At 46.7% G+C, this 23,020-nt stretch overlaps 1 protein-coding gene across 1 annotated transcript in view; it reads left to right on the forward strand.

The window, feature by feature from the left end:
- Positions 1-22,454, forward strand: part of RPA1 (replication protein A1) — a 39,345-nt gene extending 16,891 nt beyond the window's left edge. The window contains exons 6-17 of the mRNA XM_047759099.1: positions 2,599-2,691; positions 5,489-5,621; positions 7,340-7,442; positions 8,748-8,816; positions 8,958-9,150; positions 9,286-9,425; positions 10,023-10,171; positions 12,403-12,535; positions 14,950-15,126; positions 17,114-17,221; positions 19,796-19,882; positions 21,469-22,454. Of these exons, the coding sequence (XP_047615055.1) occupies positions 2,599-2,691; positions 5,489-5,621; positions 7,340-7,442; positions 8,748-8,816; positions 8,958-9,150; positions 9,286-9,425; positions 10,023-10,171; positions 12,403-12,535; positions 14,950-15,126; positions 17,114-17,221; positions 19,796-19,882; positions 21,469-21,573 (1,490 nt within the window). The 3' untranslated portion in view covers positions 21,574-22,454. The remainder of the gene's footprint in view (positions 1-2,598; positions 2,692-5,488; positions 5,622-7,339; positions 7,443-8,747; positions 8,817-8,957; positions 9,151-9,285; positions 9,426-10,022; positions 10,172-12,402; positions 12,536-14,949; positions 15,127-17,113; positions 17,222-19,795; positions 19,883-21,468) is intronic.
- Positions 22,455-23,020: the final 566 nt, after the last annotated feature.

Genomic DNA, 23,020 nt, shown 5'->3' on the forward strand with positions numbered 1-23,020 from the left:
CCTGAACGTAAGTGACCAGTAAAATTAACTCACTCAATGCAGCCTATAAACTGGCAGAGGAATTGCAAAATGTGCATTGAAATTGTCTCTTGGTACTCGTACCATATCGAGTAAAGATACAGAATTTTCAAAATGTGAGAAATAACATTTCAAACACAGTTCATGTTTCACACAAAATTAGATTGGATGGCTTTAAATTTCCCTTATTTGCCGTTATATATATACTTTAATCAGTACGTACCTACACTATTTCTTTTTTGTGGCCCCACCATGGCATGTGGAAGTCCCCAGCGCAGGGACTAAATCCAAGCTGTAGCCACAACCTAATGTTCTGTGTACTCCGTAGCCTGTTGGCCAATTTTTCTCAGCTGGTGGCTCATTTACCATTATAATGATAATAAAAATGATAGCTGTGGATGCAAGTAACTTGAGGGGCTAAAGTCCGCTTTTAAATACCCTCTATCCCACCTGGGTCAGAGATAAGCAAGGTCCTGTGACCATGTCCTGTTTAGCAAGATACTTGGAGAAATAGGCATGTTAACAAGGAAAGGGACCTTATTTTATTTATTTTAATTTTTTTTTTTGTTTTTGGCTGCGGCATGCAGCAGCTTGGTGAGGGATCTCTGTGCCCAGACCAGGGATTGAATCCTGGCTGCAGTGGAGGAAGTTCTAAGCTCTAGGGCACCAGGGAAGCTCCCAGGAGGGGACTTCAGAGTAGACATGTTTGAGGGGGCAGGAGAGAGGGGGAGGGACTGGGAGGGGCGGGAGCAGAGATTTGTGTATATTTATGTCTCCGTCTTTGAATGTTTAAATCTCAGTTCTTTTGAATAAAATTTCATGAAACAGGTAAAAATTCAGATTAATTTTTTTTTCCCAAACACTTGGCCCCAATATTTCCTGAGCAACTCATCTTTTCCCTACTGATTTAAAAAAAGGTTAATGGTGGTCTTTTGGAAAGTTCCTTAGACACAGTGTGTCATAAGACGCATTGGCAGAGAAGAACAGTTCTCCTGTGCAGTGTCTTATGACGCTGAAAATTCAGAGGTAGTGGAAGAGCTAAAAAGTAAACACAAACATTCATTGTCAATAATCTTGGCTCTTCTTTCTTTCTCTCTCTTTCCTTCTTTCTTTTCTGTCTCTTTTGGGCCACACCCACGGCATATGGAGGTTCCCAGGCTAGGGGTCGAATCTACACCACAGCCACAGCCACGCCAGATCCGAGCCACGTCTGCGACCTACACCACAGCTCCCGGCAACCCCAGATCCTTAACCCACTGAGCGAGGCCAGGGATCACACCTGCATCCTCATGGATACTAATCGGGTTCATTAATGCTGAGCCACGACAGGAACTCCTTGGCTCTTTTTTCTGTGTAAAGAAGGCCTCTCACTTTTTCTCTCTGTAGGAAGAACTAAGGAATAAACAGTGCTGTTTAACCCTTTTAATTTGATGCTGAATTTATTTTACTCCAGTGGCAGAGTTAATGTTCCTTTGGTTGTACCGGTTAAGGGTAATGTTAGCAGAAGGAAAGGAAATCAGCGTGTCACGGGCCCCTTTGGGTTAGGGCCGCGGTGGACCCAGCAGGAGTAAACCCCAGGATGGAGGAAGTGGAGGCAGGCAGGGAGCTTCTCCAGCGTGCTCTCCGAGTCCGTTCTCTGGGCTCCAGGGGAGGTTTCCAGCTGCACTTGTGTACCGCAGGCACTCTTGGTGAGCAGCCCCCATTAGGCTGGCTTTCTGCTTCCTGTGCCAATCACAAAGGCACCATCAAATTCCATAAATCTATTATTTTTTTAAAAAAAAATTAAGTGTGTCTTTGCAGTTTTTTTAAACATTCTTCAGCTTCATAAACATTTGTCGAAAGGGTCGGGCAAATAAATGCTCTGATTGTGCGGCCTTTCTTATTTTCTGCTTGAGAGACACGTTTGGTTCGCCTCCTTTCCTTTTAATCTTCCCGTCTCCCCGCCACACCTGCTTCTGAACTCCATTCTCATCTCTCCTGCTGTGACAGTTCACTCGCACTTCACGGTACCCAAGGCGCTTTCAACTCTTATTTTCCACCCACTGTCAGTTGCAAAATAAGGTTGCTTTGTTTGGGAGGGGAAGGGTGGAATCCTTTCTGAATGTCTCCTTTTCCTTTGAAGCAGGAGCACTTCAGAGACAATTGAACTGCTTTTAGGTTTTTGTTACCACCCAGCTTTCTCCTCTGGTAGATCCTGCCGCGAACACAGCCCCGTGGATAACATCGATTTGTTGCTATGGAAATAGTGGTAATGTCACAGATTCGGCCCAGTGACTTGACTTCAGGTTCACGCAGGAGAAACGGGCAAGGCTTTAGGGGAGACCCTCATTAAAACCCAAAGCTATCAATTATAAGCAGGCAAAAGGGAAAGGGAGCTGGCCTTTTAGGGAATGAAAACAAAAGTGAACCCCTGGCACATGCGCCGCGTGCAGTTGAGCGCCCCAGCGTGAATTCTGACCCGCTCGAGTCTTTGACACAATCTCTGATTTGTACATCCTCAGAGTATTTCTTCGACTTAAGTTTAAATCTTTTGACCCAAATTAGTGGCACTAAAATGGTCTCTCTCCTCTTGATCATCAGGACACGGACAGCAGCCAGTTGTTCCTCCTCCCGTCTCAGCAGCCAGCCCACCAACCAGCAACCCCCAGCAACAGAACGGGAGCTCGGGAGTGGGTAAGGCTGCCGCACGAGGACGCGTGCCGATTACGTGTGGCAGGCGTTTGAATGTCGCTTTGAAATCTAATCTGGTATTAAAGGGAGTTTTCAAAATGCCATTCATGACAGTTGCTTCTTGCAAAGAATAATTCTAATTCTCATCGCAAAGCGCGTGATTGAAAAAAATGGCTGGTCTTTTCATGATACTTAATATGCTTTTTTTTAAAAAAAAAAAAATCAGAATGATACACTGTTCTCTGTTACTAGTGTATCCGGTACTTTCTCACTCACATCCTCTAGACTCTGTGAATTTACATACCTTTTTAATTCTCCCCTTTTAACTCTCTAGGACCCGCTTATTAAATCTGGCTTGTCTCTTCTGAGTTTTGTATTTGGAGCTCTTGGGGGTATTTATCTTAGCTTGAAGACAGCATCATTTATGTTGGTCCTAGGTCCTGCTTCTCAGTCTCACAGATGAGAAATAGTTTCTTCCTCCTTCACTTTCTCTCCAGCAGGTCCTGAGAGGCTGTGATGGCATCCTTTGGTTTATTTTCCGGCCTTTGCTTTAGGGTCCTCTTCATGTGGGATGCCACCAGTGAGAATTATGATCTCTAAAATTTGGTTGGAATTTTTATTTTTAGAGTTCCTTCTTCTGTCACAGCTTCACATACACCCCTCTCTCCCCTCCCCTCCGCTATTAATTTCTGTGTACTCAAACTATGTACTGTTGAAGCGGGGGTGGGGTGGAATGGATTATCTAAAATAGTAGATATTCTAAAAGTCACTTCTTGGGAGGAAATACAAATAGTATGTTATTCTCCCCACTACCACCCCCGTCCCTGATTTATATTTCCACTTGTCTGTCTTTGGCTTATACTGAGATTTATTTTAAAAATTAGTATTCCCTAAACACATAACTGGGTGGTGAAAGAAAAAGGACCAGGAGGAGTTCCTGTTGTGGCTCAGCAGGTTAAGAACCCAGCTAGTATCCATGAGGTTGCGGGTTCAATCCCTGGCCTCGCTCAGTGGGTTAGGGATCTGGTGTTGCCACAAGCTGTGGTGTAGGTCGCAGACGCACCTCGGATCCCACATGACTGTGGCTGTGGTGTAGGCTGGCAGCAGCAGCTCCAGTTCAAACCCTAGTCTGGGAACTTCCATATGCCACAGATGCAGCCTGAAAAAAGAAGAAAGAAAAAGAACTGGAAGTAAGTTGAGGAGAAGCTGCCAGCATGAAAACTGGATGTGTGTGTGTGTGTGTGTGTGTGTGTGTTACATAATTGTATATTGTGTACTAGATATAGATACACACATACATAGGTGTTCAAGAGAGTATGTGTGCTTCCTTGCATCATCTTGAGGTAGTTGTTACTGTTGTGAGTGTAGACATTGCTTGATGCCCCAGTTTGAAGAGAAAATTTTAAGATCTGGGGCAGTCTGTGTGTATTTTTTACTAAGTGCTACAAATACCTAGAAGACTGTGGTACGTGCTGCGAAAATGCAATAAATAAATGCTGAATAATAGTAGATTTACATTTCTAGCCAGATGCCATTCTGAAGAAATGTTTTGTTATAGAAGATATGAAAAATCATTGGACTAAATCATCTTTTCCGAATTTGGAGGCAGAAGCCTCGGAAATAGCATGCACGTAGGGGACGTCGTCTGCTCACAGGCTTTACGTGATTACCTGTTCTTCCCGAGTGCCAGGCAGCTGCTTAGGCTTAGATAAAGGAGGCAAGAAGGGGCCACGGCAGCCAGCCACCTACTTGTCATGAACGGAAAACTGATTCTTGCTCTTTGCTCCCAACTAAACCCATCCCATAGACTGCATTCTAGACCTTCTGTTCCTGTCAGACCAGTTGAGAACTGGGAATTTTCTAGGGATGTTGGGAGGCGACATATTTGTGATGGATGTTCTTCACCTCAGGCGACTCATCCACTGTGTCCGTTAATTCCTAGGCTTTCCTTTAGCTTTTTCTCTTAGGCAACTAGTGACTTGTCAGTTTTACCAGTCAGGAGGGTCGATTTTTTTTCTCTGAACCCATCACCTTGCCTGTTGCCACAGGGGCAGCTGGAAGAGGGTTGAGCTCCCAAAACAGCAGTGTCTGGATTCCTTACTGTTGTTATCATGACCTTAGGGCCTCAGTCAGCAGTAGAGTCGTGAACATCTGTGTGCCCAGCCTTCGTTCTGGATCTGTCTCCAGCCTCCTGTTTCAGTCTGTTTGATTTCCAGATCCCTTGATTATGAATTTACTTATTTAGAAAAAAAAAAAAATATATATATATATATATAGTCTTTTTAGGGCCACGCCCATGGCATATGGAGGTTCCCAGGCTAGGGGTCGAATTGGAGCTACAGCTGCCAGCCTACACCAGAGCCACAGCCACGCAGGATCCAAGCCACGTCTGTGACCTACACCACAGCTCACGGCAATGCCTGATCCTTAACCCACTAAGGGAGGCCAGGAATCGAATCTGCGTCCTCGTGGATACTAGCCAGAGTCATTTCCGCTGAGCCAGGACGGACACTCTCTCTTGATTATTTAAAAGGAAAAGGCTTGGAGTTTCCTGGTAGCTCAGCAGGTTAAGGTTCCTGTGTTGTCTTTGCTGTGGTGTGGGTTCAATCCCTGGCCCAGGAACTTTTGCATGCCTTGGGTGTGGCCAAAAAAAAAAAAAAACTGTAATAAAATAAAAGGAAAAACTGCCTCTCATTTTGTGTGATGTCACCAGTGACACCTCAGTAATTGAGAGTTATTAGAAAACATTATAAAATTTCAATAGCATAATGATTGTTCCTCTTTGTGTTTGTTTTTAAAGGTTCCACTGTATCTAAGGCTTATGGTGCCTCAAAGATATTTGGAAAAGCTGGAGGTACCAGTGTAGTGAACAGCTCTGGGGGAACACAGGCCAAAGTGGTCCCCATTGCCAGCCTCACCCCTTACCAGTCCAAGTGAGTTATTTCATGGAATAAGTTTAGAAGGTACTTACAAAAGAGTATAGTAAGTTATTATGGGCTCTTGAATTACTTTTGTGTGAACTTCAGGATTGCCACACATAGAATAGGTTTTCTCTTTTTTTTCCAAATGGGAAGAAATTAAAAATTGTGGCAACCATGATTTCTCTTATAATAAAGAATAGCAGAAAGAGCAGTCTGGGGAGTTCCCGTCATGGCTCAGTGGTAATGAACCCAACTAGTATCCATGAGGAAACGGGTTCAATCCCTGGCTTTGCTCAGTGGGTTAAGGATCTGGTGTTGCTGTGAGCTGTGGTGTAGGTCGCAGACTCAGCTCTGATCCCAAGTTGCTGTGGCTGTGGCATAGGCCGGTAGCAGCAGCTGCAATTGGACCCCTAGCCTGGGAACTTCCATATGCTTTGGGTGCAGCCCAAAAAAGACACCCCCCCCCACAAAAAAAGAGCAATCTGCCATAGCCCATGGAGTTTCATTCATTTTAAAAAAGAATTTGAGGAGTTCCTGTCGTGGCGCAGTGGTTAACGAATCCAACTAGGAACCATGAGGTTGCGGGTTCGGTCCCTGCCCTTGCTCTGTGGGTTGACGATCCGGCATTGCCGTGAGCTGTGGTGTAAGTTGTAGATGCGGCTCGGATCCTGCGTTGCTGTGGCTCTGGTGTAGGCCGGTGGCTACAGCTCCGATTGGACCCCTGGCCTGGGAACCTCCATATACTGCGAGAGTGGCCCGAGAAATGGCAAAAAGACAAAAATAAATAAATAAATAAATAAAATTAAAAAAATAAAAAAGAATTTGAAATTTAAAAGATTTAATGCTTGAAGAATCAGTTGATAGTCTCATGAGTAAAAATAAATATTCTAAATCTGAAGGTATTTTATTTTCTCATCGTATAAACAGGTGACTTGTAGTCTTAAAAGTATTACTGGGGTGTAGGTGGCTAAAAGAATCTGTACTATTTGTATCAATATTTCTTTTATATGACTTCTTACCATTAAAAATTAATTTTTGCACTTTAAATTTAGGGAGTACTCTTTTCAGAATTCTTTCAGCTATGTTTTTATTTATTCTTCAATGCTTGGTAAGATCGGGGTAACCTGTTCCCCTGTGAGATAATGAGTGAGGTGCCTCGTGTCCTCAGTGCCTCTGCTCAGGATGGACGCTGGGTCCGGGTGTCAGAGCTCGTGCCTCTTTTTTTAGGGGCCTCTGTCTGAGGCCCTGTTGCTTGCGGGTGTTTTCTGCTGGTGGCTGAACCAACACCGTGTTCCACACCCTTGTATTTACTCAGTGTTTCGGAAACGAGGCAGAAGCCCGACATCAGGTATATCAGTTCCCATAATCGAAAGCGGTGGCAAAATATAATTGCTGGTATGACTGCCTTTTCTCGCTTAGAACCTTTTATCAAGGGGATATTGTTGCCTTGGTGATGCTTTTTGGAGAAGGGAGAGCGTTTATAAATTTACTTATTTGACAGGAGAATGAGTCAGTGTTAAATCACCTTGCATGTTTTACTCTTTGCTTATTCTATAAACTGTCAAACCTGGATGTCATCGTGGGGTTTTAATTAGCTGCGTTAAAATACACCTTCCACTGGAGAGTGGAATATGCGTAAAGGAAGAAGGGCTATCGGAAGATGGTGGGGAACCTTTCAGATCTTTCGCAAGTGAGACTCCGAACACTAATATCGTCTACTTGGTTTTCAGGTGGACCATTTGTGCTCGTGTTACCAACAAAAGTCAGATCCGTACCTGGAGCAATTCCCGAGGGGAAGGGAAGCTTTTCTCTATAGAACTAGTTGATGAAAGCGTGAGTATTTGTCGCATGGGAAAGAGGATTTGACTCTGTGAGAAGCAGAAGGCTCATCTCTGTGCAGGCCTGTGAGGTGGGAAACCACAGTAGGCCAAGAGGAAACGTGATGCTGCTTGTTAGTTTTCCTCTCTTGCAGTCTTTTGATGCTGCCTGGGGGCAGAGGGTTAAAGTCCTAAATAAAATCCTTGGTCTCAAACGAAAGCATTTATAAAAGCAGAAGGTAGTTTCCCAAATGTAAGTAGCCTCATGGGCAGTAGAAAGCAGAGACAGTCTGACTCTCTGGCAGGCTTAGTTGAAACCCTAGGAGGTGTTGTCTGCTTAAGAGCCAAGTGGGGTGTTGGGCCGCAGCAGCGTGATAAGTGGTTGGTTTTGTGGGGATGGATTCTGGCTCTGCAGACTCTTAGCTGCTTTACCTAAAACCAAACCGTGATGAAAAAAACAAGAAAATCCAAGGTGTAGAATCTTGACAAAGTTTTGTCATGCTATTTCCCTGTCCATTAGTTTTATTTATAATTCCTAATATATATTTCATGCAGTCTTTTCAAAACTGCTGCAAATTGCTGCATATTTCAAACTGCAATATCCTTTTCGTTCAGACCTCCAAGAGGGCCAAAAAAAAAAAGTTTGTTTTCATTTTTGAAAGACAGGATGACATCCCAAATGTATTGACTGTGATGGCAGAATCAGTGTCAGTACTTAATTTTTTTTTTCTTTCTTTTTTCTTTTTGACTAAATTATTGATCTAATCTGTCTGTCAGTTGGCTAAAAATCCCGACGCTTATTTAAGTTTCTTCTCCATCTGTGGCATTTTGACTGATGGGAAAGTAAAAGTGAAAATCAAATCAAAAGCAACTTGAAAATACGACTTGTTTTAGCATTTCTGGCAACGGCTCTTGACTATGAAGTAATTCCTCGCTTAGTGCAAACTTGAAGGAAGCCCGTGAATCACTTTGCTTCAGCACGCTTCTCTGGGGCCTTCAGCCACGTCACTCCACGTTCAAAATCGTTTTATGTTTGTGGTCAGAGTGTTAAACTCACAATCGGGTTGGCTGGTTTTGGTTTTTTGTTTTTCCCGTTGCAGGTTTCAGACTCGCGGTTAATGAAACTCAGGCACAGAATCGGCTAGTTAAGCTTAGGTTGTTTTTCACTGGGGTGAATAACTCGAATATCTGACTATACAATGTGTGCTTCTGGGGTGACTGTGCTGCTGCTTTAAAGATGTCATAGGGAGGCCGAGGCGTCCAGTTTTTCGCTGGTAAACTGGAACTGTCCAAGGCTCACCGCCCTCTCTTGCTCCTGCAGGGCGAAATCAGAGCCACTGCGTTCAACGAGCAAGCGGACAAGTTCTTTCCCCTTATTGACGTGAACAAGGTACCGGCGCGTCGGGTCCAGAACGGAGCCGGTTGGGTGGCGGGGCCGGGGCGAGGGGACTCCGGTCCATTGGCGAGCTGCCTGAGGGTCCCGGGTTTTTATTTCTGATTTGATGGACGATCGTGGCTTGGCCTCTTGCAGGTCTATTACTTCTCTAAAGGCACCCTGAAGATCGCCAACAAACAATTTACAGCTGTCAAAAACGACTACGAGATGACCTTCAATAATGAGACTTCTGTCATGCCCTGTGAGGACGGCCATCATTTACCCACAGTTCAGTTTGATTTCACAGGGATCGCCGACCTGGAGAGCAAGTCGAAAGACTCCCTCGTAGGTAAGTCTGGGCCTGAGAAGCAAAGGTGGCGGCGCGGGCGCAGGGTGGGACTTGCGTGCCTCTTCTTCACCCTCTGGTCCCGCCAGAGGGGGAGCCTTGACAGTGTCTTGCTGAAACGTCGTGCCTGTGTTTTAGACATAATTGGGATCTGCAAGAACTACGAAGATGTCACCAAAATCACAGTGAAGTCTACCAACCGAGAAGTTTCCAAGAGAAATATCTATTTGATGGACATGTCGGGGAAAGTGGTGAATGCGACTCTGTGGGGAGAAGACGTAAGTACTCCCTTGGAGCCCCGGGGCCGTGCGGAAAGGTGGAGACACACGAGCCCCAGGAGCTGTGGGGCTTTGGCCGTGTCAGCCGGTGTAGACCCTCCCTAGTGAAGGATCGGGCTGTCTGGGGAGTGTCTGAAACGTTTATTTGATTTACTTGTGTGAGATGTGCTCTGATTTATGGAATTTGCATTGTGGCTCAGTGGGTTAAGAACCTAACATAGCGTCTATGAGGACGTGGGTTCAAGCCCTGGCCTCAAATAGGTTGAAGATGGGGCTAGGATCCCGCATGGCTGTGGCTGTGCTGTAGGCCGCCAGCTGCAGCTCCAATTCGACCCCTACCTTGGGAACTTCCATATGCCCCATGCGCGGCCCTATAAAGGAAAAAGAGAGAAGAGATTTGCTCTGATTTGGGTTTTACATACTGAAATGCTCTTTTCCCCAACTTTAGGTGAGATTCGCCGTATCTCTGAGCAGATGCTAGGTTACCTAGCATAGACTCCGTGAATCATGCATTGTACTTGCTCTTCCGGTGGCCCTTCTCTTGTTTCCTTTTGTTCTTCCTGCCAGTGACACTTGTTTGTGTTTGTTGCTCTGCAGGCTGATAAATTTGATGGTTCTAGGCAGCCCGTGATGGCTATCAAAGGAGCCAGAGTGTCCGATTTTGGTGGACGGAGCCTCTCCATACTGTCTTCCAGCACAGTCATTGTGAATCCTGACATCCCAGAGGCCTATAAGCTTCGTGGATGGTAGGTTTTATGGGGCTAAACGCAGGGGTTACTTGAGCCTCGGCTTGGAGAAGGGCTGGTCCTCTTGGTTCCCACGGTCAGTATGTGAGCCGTCTGCTGAGCAGAGGGCCTCGGTACTAAGTGGAGCTGTTCCCGTGTTTCTGGGAGGCATCAGGCCTTCTGAGAGGATGGCGTTAAAGCCCCTATACTGACACACCTGTAATCCCGTGACGAACCTGGAGAATCGCAGGGAGCAATTAGAATGGGAGCGCCGCCTGCCAACCTGGATCCTGCCAAAGCAGATGAGGCCAGGCAGGCAGGAGCAGCTGTGTGCCAGAGCTCTGTGAGCAGAAGGCCTCCCTCTTTCCAGGGTTCAAAGCTACAGGCTTCTGTGGGGCGGGGGGGGGGGGGGGGGGAGAAAGTGCTGTCTTGTCGCGTGTGGTCTCTGGTGCCGGTCGCACCTTCTAGTGTGTATTCACTGGACCTTGATACAGCGCGGCGGGCACAATGGGCTTTTGTTGCCGCAGTGCTGTTCACAAAGCACTCGGGGAATGAGGAGCGTCTACTAAAATCTCCTCGCTCTGTCTTGCTTCTTCGGGTGTTAAAAGGAGCCCTTCAAACTGAAACGTGGAATGCGAGCCCTGGCGTGTTCTGGGAAAGCCCTTGAACTAGCTTGAGCTTAAATCATTTGTGTAGCTGCCGTCACCGGGGCAGTGTGTTGTTTCCATCCATGTCTTAGGGTTTGAGTGACTAAAGAGACACATGCTCCCCACTTTTGCTTGGGTCTAATGGGAACCAGCAGCACTAGTATTTGAACAGTCTCATGAAACATCTGCTGGAGTGATCATGTCACTTAAGCCAGCCTCAGAAATGCGGTCCACGTGGATCTGTGTTGAATTATCCTGGTAGCTGGCGTTGCGTTCGGAGGCGGGGCCCATTAATTAAATCTGACCAGAAGCAACCACCGCTTTGGTTTGTCCTTGGTGCCTGATTTTCCTTCGGGCTCAGGGGCTCGACCCCAGGTTCATCGCCTGCCCACATGAAGGTCTTCTTCCCTCGCTCGTCGGCAACTGCAACCCCGGTCAACGGAGAGTGACATGGCTGTCCCCAGAGTAGAACCAGGTGGCATGGATCAGAGAGAAGCTTCAGTGAACACGCTCCACCTGGGCGCGGACTGGAGGCGTTTGGATCTCAGTGGTAGCCGGGCCGCGCTGTTCCTGAGAGCAGGGCTCCGTCTCTCCCTGCTCTGTTGACTCCTGATGAGCTGTCTTTGGTGGCAAATGTCTCCTTGGAGTTTTCGAAACCATAAGCGTGTGTAACCGGTCGTGGTGAAACAGATTTATGGACCTTGCCGTCCTCTGTGACGGATGGAGCTGCTCCCCGGACAGAACGAGAAGGCAGTTGTCTGCGGCTCAGGGCAGCGTCCTCTCTGTCCCGTGGTCTCTTTTTAAGCAGCCTGTTCTGTGTGTGGTTAGCTTCCAGTTATCCTCCTGGGTGACACTGGCATGTTTTTAATCTCAGACGGAGTCTTCCCTGCGTAAGGATGTGTCTGAGACCACTTCCTCTCGGGCCCCCCTTCCTTCACCTCAGCTGAGACATGATCAAGACATGTAAACAATTTTAATAAGAATTTCAATTAATTTTAACTTTAATATTGGCATAAGTAAAATCTCATTAAGAAGGTAAATCGGTGAGGCAGCAGATAAATATCCTCTATTACTCTGGGTTATATAATCCTTTGAAATTCTGTCTGGCTCAAAAGATCTTTCACCGTGGGAACATGTCTCGCTAGCCTGTTAAAAATATGTCAGCTTCCCCTTTCTATCCTGATACATTTCAGGGATGATAAGAATGCAGCTGCTGACCAAGAATGAGCGTCAGCAGCCCAAAGAACGATACCAGAGCTCTCCATCACTGGTTTTTTGTTGTTGACTTTTCCAGGTTGCGGTTTTTTAGACCCTGGGCCCTCTGGCCAGGGTTGATATGCAAGGCTAATTCAAGAAGAGGTTCTGTGGTCTTTGGCACTGTCTTTCTTGACCACTGGGGGGCATCAAAGCAGTTGAGATAAAAAGAGGTCATTCCCTTTCTTCAGCAGACTTAAGGTACAAGGAGGAAGATATTAACTTCAGCCCACGTGGCTGGCTGTGACCTAGAGAAACGGGGCGGGTTGTGGACAGCCTGCATCTGGCATCCAGAAACAAGTATCATATTCAGTACGTGTAAGTGCCTGTTACTCTCTATTTATTTTTCAGGTTTGACTCAGAAGGACAAGCCTTAGATGGCGTTTCCATCTCTGATCTGAAGAGTGGAGGCATAGGAGGGAGCAACACCAACTGGAAAACTTTATATGAGGTTAAATCGGAGAACCTGGGCCAAGGTGACAAGGTACCTGCGTCCCTAACTTTCTTCACGAAAGCACGTAAAGTGTGCAAGAGGATGGGTCCTCAAAGCTGATTTGGGGTACCAGCTGTTAGTCCTTCACTCAGAGCCTCTGCATCTTACCTGGAGCTCTGACCAGAGCGTGGCTGTGATGGTTGAGGGTGGCGGCCAGAGTGAGGGAGCCGTGCCCTCCGGGAGGAGTACATTGCTGCATCCCTTAGGTAGGTTGGGGCAGAGAGGTCAGTTAAGAGCTCTGACTTAGGAAGTTCCCTAAGTTGTGGCTCAGCGGTAATGAATCCAGCTATTATCCATGAGGATGTGGGTTCGATCTCTGGCCTCGCTCAGTGGGTTGAGCATCCGTGTTGCCATGAGCTGTGGTGTAGGTCACAGACGTGGCTTGGATCCTACATGGCTGTGGCTGTGGTGTAGGCCGGCAGCTACAGCTCTGATTCAGCCTCTAGCCTGGGAACCTCCATATGCCGTAGGTGCGGCCCTAAAAAAAGCAAAAAAAAATAAAAAATAAAAAGCTCTGACTTTGAGGATTGTGTAGATTTTAGAGAGATCTTAATGAAACAGCAGTAACCAAGTTGCGTATTATAATATGAACTGCCTTCCTGTCTGTATTCTTTTCTGTGATGGTTCCTGCAAATTGAAATGCCCACTTACCAAGACGGTGGCTTTTTGAGGTTAAAGCTCCCCCTGAGCGTTAGTCAGGTCCAGCATCAGACACCGGGGCGGTTCATGTGTACTCTTCCTGGCCATAGAATATTAACCTCTCCTGGGCTGAGCATTGCCTATATTCTCAGACAAGAATTGGCTCTGAAAAAAAAAAAAAAAAGAATTGGCTCTGGCATTGGACTTCGTTGCAGACTTCCCTTTCAGTGCTTGTATTTAATGACCCACCTCCCATCTTGATCTAAACCTGTAATCTGTCAGCAGTTAAATATTTAAATCACTTATTTCTCCTTTATGCTCCCAAACCAGTAATACCTGCTTTATTATTTTCATATTATACAATATAGTTTTTATTCCTTATTGTCTCATTTCGCTGTACTCTCTTATCCATCGTTGTTACTGACTGCAACTTATGCTGCTATTTACAGCCTCCTGAGAATCAAACACAGGATATCTTTTAGGGTTCTGTTGTCAACCAATTTCTCTCTCAGATCTAAAGGTAGATAATTAATATGTAATAAGAGATGAGGCCTAGAGAGTACTTATTTGCACCCAAACTTTGAAGTCACATTTTGAATCTGTACCTTCCATGACCTAGAAATACAGAAAAACCCATCAGGCATTCTCCTAAGAGACTCCCCTTCTCTAGAGTCTTTTTCTTTTCTTTTCTTTTCTTTTTTTCTGAACCCACAGCATGTGGAAATTCCTGGGCTAGGGATTGAACCCTCATTGCAGCAATGATCACACCGGCTCCTTAGCCCACTGGGCCACCAGGGAACTCCTAGAGTCTTTGAGACTGAGGCTTTCTTTGTCCAAGCTCTTTAAACGTGCACCTTATTGTTTGGCCTCTTTTGGTCTGAAACATCAGGAAGACCCAGAGGCTGCTGACCTGGCCCTGAACTCAGAGTGCACCCAGACGGAACTGCTCAAAAAGTATTCATCCCATATCTTTTCCGTGAGAGTTTGAAAGCAAAGCACATAGCAGCAGCAGAAAGCCCACGACTGTGACTTAGTCCATGCTGCATTTACCTATCAGTGACGCCACCACTTTGGAGCCACTTGGTCACTTTTTTTGCATTCTTCCTACCAAATTCGATGGCTTGGGCCAAGTTCACAAACAAGCCCACGGGCCACATCCCCCTGTTGTGAATGAAAGTGTGTTGAAACCCAGCGGCCCGTCTCATCTCCATACCATCTGGGGACAGTCTCGCATCACAGCAGCAGAGTGAGTAGCTGCAACAGAGACGGTGACCACATGGCTTGTAAAGCCTACAAATAGTTACCGTCTGGCTTTTTACAGAGTAAGTTTGCTGACCTCTGGCAAAACAGAGGTAAAGGTGAATCTAGGCCCTAGGAATCCCTGCCATTGTTTTTAATGTGGAAGGAATGTGGTTGAACAGAGTTATGTCAGATTTTCCTGCGCTGCTCTGTATTTCCTGGTTCTACTACCTTTGGAAGGTCAGGGGAACAGGAGGGACTTCTCTGGAAGTCCTTGTCTTTCATATGGTCAGTTTCAGCTTTCATTAATTAATTTAGGGTAATCTAGAATACACTCTTTCATCGCAAGGGAACACGCTTTGCAACTTGGTTTATTACTTGTGGAGTCAGCACAAGCGATTTGCTGAAAGCACAGACGGCATTGTTCCCGGTAATGACGTTGTGACGGTGAGTTTGGAGACGTGAACACTGATGCATGAGGCGCGCAAGCCTGTGCCCGGCTCTCACCGCCCTCTTCTCTCTTGAAGCCTGACTATTTCAGCGCTGTGGCCACCGTGGTGTATCTTCGCAAAGAAAACTGTATGTACCAGGCCTGCCCAACGCAGGACTGCAACAAGAAGGTGATCGATCAGCAGAATGGGTTGTACCGCTGCGAGAAGTGTGACAGCGAATTCCCCAACTTCAAGTACCGCATGATCCTGTCGGTAAGTAGATTGGGTTGATGGGGACCCCTGGGGTCTTTCCTGTGTCCCTCCCGACTGCCAGGCACCGAAAGGGGCACCTGCAAAAACAAGATCACGTGTGGCAGCGAGTTTGCAGGTGAGAAAGCTCGAGGGCTCATTATTGTTCTGTGAATACAGAGGGAGGGGCCTTTCACTCCACTGCAGAGCGGTCCCCGTTCTCCTGCTAAAAGCTTTTTTTTCATACTTGAAAGTTGCATTTAGCTGCCTGGCTGGTTTCAGCCTGCTGTGCGTGTGCATACACGTCTTCCTCCGCTTAGAGTCGAGTCACGTCCACAAAACCCTCCGAGGTTGAAAATGCACTTAGAGCACCTTACCCACTGGACCTCATAGCTGAGCCCCGCCTCCCTGCAACGTGCTCAGAACACTTAGGCTAGCCTGCGGCGGGGCAGAGCCATCTAACACAAAGCCTATTTTTAAATAAAGTGTCCAATAGCTCATGCAGTGTATCGTGTACTGTGCTGAGAGGGAGAAACAGAATGGTTGTAAGTGTGTAAGTGAGCAACCCCCCCACCCAGTGTCGTGAGAGAGTAGCATCCAGCACGCCCCCAGCCGGAGAGGAGATCGGAATTCAAAGTGTGGTTCCTACCGAATGCGCATCACTTTCACACCATGGAGAAGCTGAAAGATCTTCGGTTAGGGATGGGCACTGGTGGATACTTGCCTGCTAACTGTTACAAAGATACATTTTTATAAAGCCCAGCATACGATACATTCCCTTATAAATGTGTGTGCTTTTAACCTTTTCTTGTTACCTGATTTTTCATCATAACTTTGTGTGTGTGGCCACGCCTGTGGCATGTGAAAGTTCCCAGGCCAGGGATCAGATCAAACTTGAGCCACAGCAGTGACAATGCTGAGTCCTTAACTGCTACGACCACCAGGAAACTCCTTATCATAACTTTTGATATTAAAGTTCCATATATACACAAAGTGAATATGTTGGGAATTGAAAAAATGATACATTTTTAAAAAAAAAAACTTTGGCGTTCCCTGGAGGGCCTAGCAGGTTAAGGATCTGGCATTGTCACTGCTGTGGCATGGGTTTGATCCTGGCTCAGGAAATTCTGCATGCCGTGGGCGTGGCCAAAAAAAAAGCCTTTGTTCTCTAATTCTCTTTTTTCTTTTTTTTCTTTTCTTTCTCTTTTTTTTTTTTTACTGCTACACCTGAGGCATGTGGAAGTTCCCAGGCTAGGGGTCAAGTTGGAGCCATAGCTGAAACCTACCCCACAGCCACAGCAACACCAGATCCTTAACCCACAGAGCAAGGCCAGGGATCAAACTTGCATCCTCAGAGAGACAATGTCAGGTCCTTAACCTGCTGAGCTACAGTGGGAACTCCTATTCGCTATTTCTCCTGAGCCTTTTACTTTAGGAAAATGGATTCTTTGTGATCCACTTTCTTCTTGACGCTCCCCTATTTAATTTTACATTAAAATTACATTAACAGATTGCTCACTTCTGTTGCTGTGTAAGTTTGGTGGCTAGATGATGGCTTTTAGTTCAGGCTTTCAAATTGTCTGGGACCCTTAGCGGTGACTGAGAGCTGTGTTGCAGAGCACCCCCCCGGTGCCTGAAGGATGTGCAGTGTAAAATGCAGGTTCTTTCAAAACCTTTGGCCAAAGGCCATTGCAGCTGGAGGGGCATTAAGTCCATGGTGCTCGGATTCTGCTTCTCAAGGAGGTTGGCCAAGCTGTGTCTCCACTGAGATCTGAAGTCACACATCCATGTCACATCGTGTTTCTGCCTGTGATCCAGACTGCATTACGTGTTAAACTCTTCTCTCGGGTACTTTCCACATTCTTTGGAAAGAATATAGCATAGCATGTATAGTAGAAATGGCTTTTTTCCCTAGAAATTATTTTACTGAGTAGAAACAATCGCCCAGTCTCCTTAGGTTGTCTTCCTTTTATTATTTCTCTGCTGAAATAATGTAGAGTTTGTTTTTTAGGTAAATATTGCCGATTTTCAAGAGAATCAATGGGTCACATGTTTCCAGGAGTCTGCAGAAGCCATCCTTGGGCAAAGCACTGCTTATCTTGGGGAGCTAAAGGAGAAGGTGGGCCATGTCTTTGATCATTCTTGTAAGAGTTCCCATTGCTGGAACACCCATTTCGTTTTTTCTCTTTAATGTTTTTTGGTTGTTGCTTTCGAGTGTTGTATAATTTCTCACTGATGATTGAGAGCTCATCCGATTCTCATTGTTCATCTTGGATGTGCTAACCATGAAGTCATGACGTAATATATATATAAAATGCTTTAAAAGCAGCACTTTCCAAGTATAAACCACTTTTCTCTCCTGTTGCTGTTAGCACGCCAAGAGGTGTTATGCCTGCAGTCATTTGAGATCTGGAAGGTATCTTCTGAAATAACCCGCAGTACAGATGGGCCCTTTTAATGTAATGAACACCTTCCTGAAAAGTTGAGTCAAATCCTGGTTTAAGTTCACGTATAGGCTCTGTGCTATTTCAAGTCCTCAGATGTAATTCTTAATGAATGGTCTTTCTTTCATAAGGTAACTTTGTCTATTTCATTTTTATAAATTAGTATTTTCACACATTAGTTTTAGTTCATTCAGGGAATAGATTGCTAATTATCCTAACCGTAGGAAAGATGTTTTTTCAGATAAACTGTGCAGAGACCAATAAATTAGCGTCTATCTATAGATTTCCCCCCCAGTTCCTCCAAATCAGAGTACTTATAAAAATCACTAAGAGAAAAGGATTTATCATTCGTTTTGATGTGTGTGTGTTTTCTTTCCTTTCTCCTGTTTTATTTGCCTTTTTTTTTTTTTTTTTCCCCATTTTGGGGCCACACCCAAGGCATAGAAAAGTTCCCAGGCTAGGGATTGAATCAGAGCTACAGCTGCCAGCCTACGCCACAGCCACACCACCACCAGATCCAAGCCGTGTCTGCGACCTACACCCCGGCTCACGGCAACGCTGGATCCTTAACCCACTGAGCGAGGCCAGGCATCGAACCCGTATCCTCATGGTCCTGGTTGGGTTCGTTACCGCTGCACTGCAGCAGGAACTCCCTCTATGTCTTTTTGAAATTGTCCGCGAGCTCTGAAAATAATCCCAACAAGTCCTTTTACAGAAATAACTGGAATTGACTTGAAAGTATGATGGTATCTTTTATCTGTTTTGCCTGCTCCTCTATTTTCATATCAGATTTTAAGGCTCGAGGCAGCCTTTCAGGATTTTTTATGAGCTTATTACATTTGACTAGTTTTACTGCCGGTGAATGAGGACGTATAGAAACTCTTCCCTCAGGAACTGTGATATTCTTGGAGTGTGCGCTCCGCGCTCTGACTAAGCCTGAAAGAATGATGGCAGCTGGTATGACTTTCTGACGGTTTAACACATTGTTTTATTTACATACCCGAAAGCCTAAGGACTGTGTGTGTGTGTGTGAAGTAACCTTTATACAAAAGAGTTCTCTCTGTAACAGAGCTATTTTCATGTTCCACGTGGCTCGCAGAGATAATACTTGACGGATATGCACTATTAATTTTATGTATAAGTTCTTGTACATTTATTTTATGCCTATTTATATAAAATGCTTTCTCTAATCCCTCTCTGTTTTCCAGACTTGGTCGGGGGGTGGGGAGTAACTCAGTAAATGTTGTTACAGTTGTACAACTTTTTTTTTTTTTAATGCAAAAGCTTAATCAAACAGTATTGGAGGGGTGAGCGGAAGAGGGCGCGAGGACTTCGGTGTTTAAACTTTCCCTGAAACCTTCCCACGTTTCCCGTCTTCCCCACTTGCCCACCAAATCAGAGCTGTAAAGACGGAGGCTGAAATAACGTCTGCGACCACTGGAACGTTTTTCTGAGTGTTTTAATCTGTGATGAAGATGCTGAGCCTCCGCTCCATCCCATGACAGACTTTGAAAGTTTAGAAACGTGTTTCCTAAGAGTGTCGCCCTTTTTTCTTCCCTTGCAGTAGAACAGCAGTTTGAAGCATTTTTTCAGTATAAGTTGAGCGGCTTTAACACCTTCACACTGTTGTGCAACCACCACCCTCATGCTCCTCTAGAACTTTCCCTCCTCCTCCGCCGGAACTGTATTCCCATTAAATACCAGCTCTCCACTGCCCCTGGCGACCATCTTTCTACTTTCTCTCACTATGAATTTGACTTCTCTAGGTAGAGGATTTTATGTGTTTTTTTGGTTTTTGTTTTTTGTCTTTTCTAGGGCCGCTCCCGAAGCATATGGAGGTTCCCGGGCTAGGGGTCCAATTGGATCTGTAGCTGCCGGCCTACACCCACAGCCACAGCAACACCACATCCGTACCGGGTCTGTGACCTACACCACAACAACGCCGGATCCTTAACCCACGGAGCGAGGCCAGGGATCGAACCTGCAACCTCACGGTTCCTAGTCGGATTCGTTTCCGCCGCGCCATGGCGGGGAACTCCGGATTTTCATTTTTAGTAAAACTCTACCTAAACAGTTTTGCACGATGAAATGTCGCCTCTAGGTTAGTCGTTCCTCAGCAAGTTCAAACCCCGGGGGCGGGGGGATCAATTTCTCAGAAGATTTTCCTCCAGGTCTTTTCAAACATCTTACAGGTATTTTCAGGTGGCCTGGTAGTTTCCATGCCTACAGCTTTACGTTTGTTTTTGCAGAACGAGCAAGCCTTTGAGGAAGTTTTCCAGAACGCCAACTTCCGGTCTTTCACCTTCAGGATCAGAGTCAAACTGGAGACCTACAACGTGAGTCACCTCGCCCGCGGGGCCCGAGGGTCAGCAGCGGGAAGCCGCCGCTCGGGACCCTCGGCGCCGACAGGGCGGGAGCTGTCGGGGCATTGCTTGCGGGGTCCCGGCCCCCCGGCGCTCAGAACCCCGCGTCGGTTCCTCGTGGAATCTTCCCGCCACAGAGGTGCCATGATCGTCCCCCTGAAGGGCTTGTCTCGTGTCACGCGCCTGGGGAAACGTGCTGTGTGGCCTCTTCCGTTCAAACTTGGAGGTTTTTGGTTTGGGTCCTGACAAAATGGACACCAGTCTTCCACAAGTCAGTATGTGGGAGTTCCCATCGTGGCTCAGTGATAAGGAACCCGACTAGGATCCATGAGGACCCGGGTTCCATCCCTGGCCTCGCTCAGCGGGTTAAGGATCTGGCGTTGCTGGTCGGTGGAGTAGGCCGCAGCTGCAGCTCCGAACCTCCCTATGCCATGGGCGCGGCTCTAAAAAAAAAAATAAAGTCAAGATGCGAAACGAAGACCACATGTAGTTAGAACCACCTTGAGGCATTCCTTAAGTTGCTCTGAACGTCATATGGTTGTAAAGTCGTGGGGAAAAAGCCTTTCTGGAAGACTTGCTCCCGTCAGACCCTGTTCTGCACATTTCCTTTACTCACCTGAGCTCGCTTGATGGGGGGGTCGTAACCCTGTAGGTGGGAACTGCTGTCACCTCGTTTTACCGATGAGAAAGCACAGGCATACAGGGAATAGATAACTTGCCTGAATTCACATGCTGGCAAGCAGCAGACCGAGTCACGGCGCCCAGGCAGTCCAGCCTCAGGGCTTTGCCCTCAACCGTGTGTAGGGGTGAGACCGCGTTCAGCACTCAGGCAGCACGCTGGGGCGTGCGAGCCCCCGAGCCAGCCTCACCCCCTTCTGCCTCAAGGCACCTTCCAACCTAGTGAACGGGCGAGGAGGGAGGATTTGGAAAATGTTCTCTGCTTGTTTCAGGGTTTGCTCCTCCTGTTTTCTTGTCCTTACTACCTCCTGATAGATAGGCTTGGTTTTGTGAGCATTAAATGAGACAGGGACTCAGATGTCAGTGGCATGACGTGCGAGTGGGATGGGATCAGAACAAACAAGGGTCACGAGGGCCCTGCGTGGTGCGGACAGGGAAGGGAGGGCAGCCTCTCGGGGGCTGAGACGGGCCCAGGGTGGGTCTCCCGTGTGTCCCCACACCCGCTTTCAGAGCCAGCTGAGTGGCTTAGGAAGGCTCTGTCTTCTCTGGGCTCCTGTTTCTCCTGCGTAAAGAAACTAGATTGATGTAAACCAGCTATAATGGAAAAAATAAAAAATTATATAAAATCATATTAAAAAAAAAACTAGATTGGACTTGATGAGCCCTCTGAGGTCATCGCACTTGGAGTCTAGGCTTCTGAGTGTTTGGGAGCAGGAGGAAAGGGGGGAAGGGGCCTGTGTCGAAGGGAGACCTCTGTCCACTCCCTCCTCCCCCGAGCTCCCCCCACTGTCGTGCCTTTATTGGAATGACTGGACTCTGACTCGTGTCTCGGATTTCTCTCTCTGGCTCTCCGTTCCCAAACTGCTTTTCTCTTTTCAAAGGATGAGTCTCGAATTAAGGGCACTGTGATGGACGTGAAGCCCGTGGACTACAAAGAATATGGCAGAAGGCTGATCATGAGCATCCGCAAAAACGCAGCCATGTGAGACGAGACAGAAGCGTGAAGACACAGAGCTGAAGCAGCTCGATACCCCCGACCCCGCGTGGCAGATCCCCGTTGGCTGCACGGACCCGAGAGCCTCTGTGGTGGACTCGGCCGTCGCCCCTCTTGTGCACAGCCGGAAGCCACTGGCAGCCAAGGGAAATTCGCTCGGTGGTGTGCGGTGTCAACCGTGTCAGACCCCAGGGTCGGCCGGCGGGTCGTGTAGTACCAGTCACTCCTTCTGTCCTCAGGCTTTTGTCAGTTTTATTAAGATTTCATTATCTTCAACGAGGAATTATGTCACAAGTAATTGACCCTGAATCTGCAGACAGTGAAATAAATTATGTAAGTAGCGTTTCCGCTTCTCCCGTGGTGACACCCTCACAACGTGGGTCCCTTCTCGGGAGGGAGAGCCGAGACGTGGCCGTGCGGAGGATCCTGGGCCTTCCAGTGAGGGTGTCTTCCTAGAACTCAAAGGCTCTCTTTCTAGAGGTGCCACATAGTCGTTAATGCTTGGAATGGCAACGGGGTAGAATTATTAATCAAAGTCGTATCTTTTATATCTGAAGAAGATCCTTCCTTCAGGGTTTAATAGGCTGAGTCAGATGGGTCTGATATTAATCAAAATCGTCTCCTCTGAGGAAGGCTGATGAGCATTGACTTGCATCCCCGAGGGACATCCAGACAACTACAAAGCATTGCTTTCGTTTTCCCTGCCATTAATATTGCATTTTGGTTGGTGGATTCACGCCTCTCCTACCTGTATGTATTTCTTGCATGTAGATGTTTCTTTTCTTGATTAGAGCCATGTCAAATAGTAGGGATTAGGAAGGGAGAAGCCCTCTGTTCCCTTGCTTTGTTTAATAATAAACAGTATATTCTCTGCTTCCGAATCCTCCTTTCTTTGAATGCAAAGGGTTCTTATAACTGGAAAGCAATTAATTAGCCTTCATAATAAATGTTCACTTGGGGGAGATGTGAACTCACTACAAACTCGAAGATGAGTCCAAAGCATGGCGATCCTTCTTCCTAATGTTTGCAACCCTGAAATGCATCTTTAAAAGAATGAAAACACCCAAAACAAAAAGCCATTGTGCCCGGGAATGCTGATGATCTGGCACTTTGGGATTTTATTGATGTTTACACAGCCGTCTTAATACCAACCAGGCTTTGAAATGTGAACAGACAGTGAGCTGGTGAGAAAACAGTAATTATGCTACGGGGCCTTTCAGTCAGCCGGAGCGTGCTTGCTCTGGGTCGTCCTAATCATATTAATTATCTCCAGTTGCTGCAGCCCACCGCTCGCATGTGCTGCACACCTCTCTCCAAGCAGCCGGGCGGCGTCTCGGTCGGCCTGCGGCGCCAGGACCTGGTTTTCAAGGTGGGCACGTGCGGCACGTGGAGGCCCCTGGTGGAGCCGAGGAGTGTGGACATCCTGTCGTGTCGCCCTT

Source organism: Phacochoerus africanus, chromosome 14, assembly GCF_016906955.1.
Source record: "Phacochoerus africanus isolate WHEZ1 chromosome 14, ROS_Pafr_v1, whole genome shotgun sequence".
Lineage (NCBI taxonomy): Eukaryota > Metazoa > Chordata > Mammalia > Artiodactyla > Suidae > Phacochoerus > Phacochoerus africanus.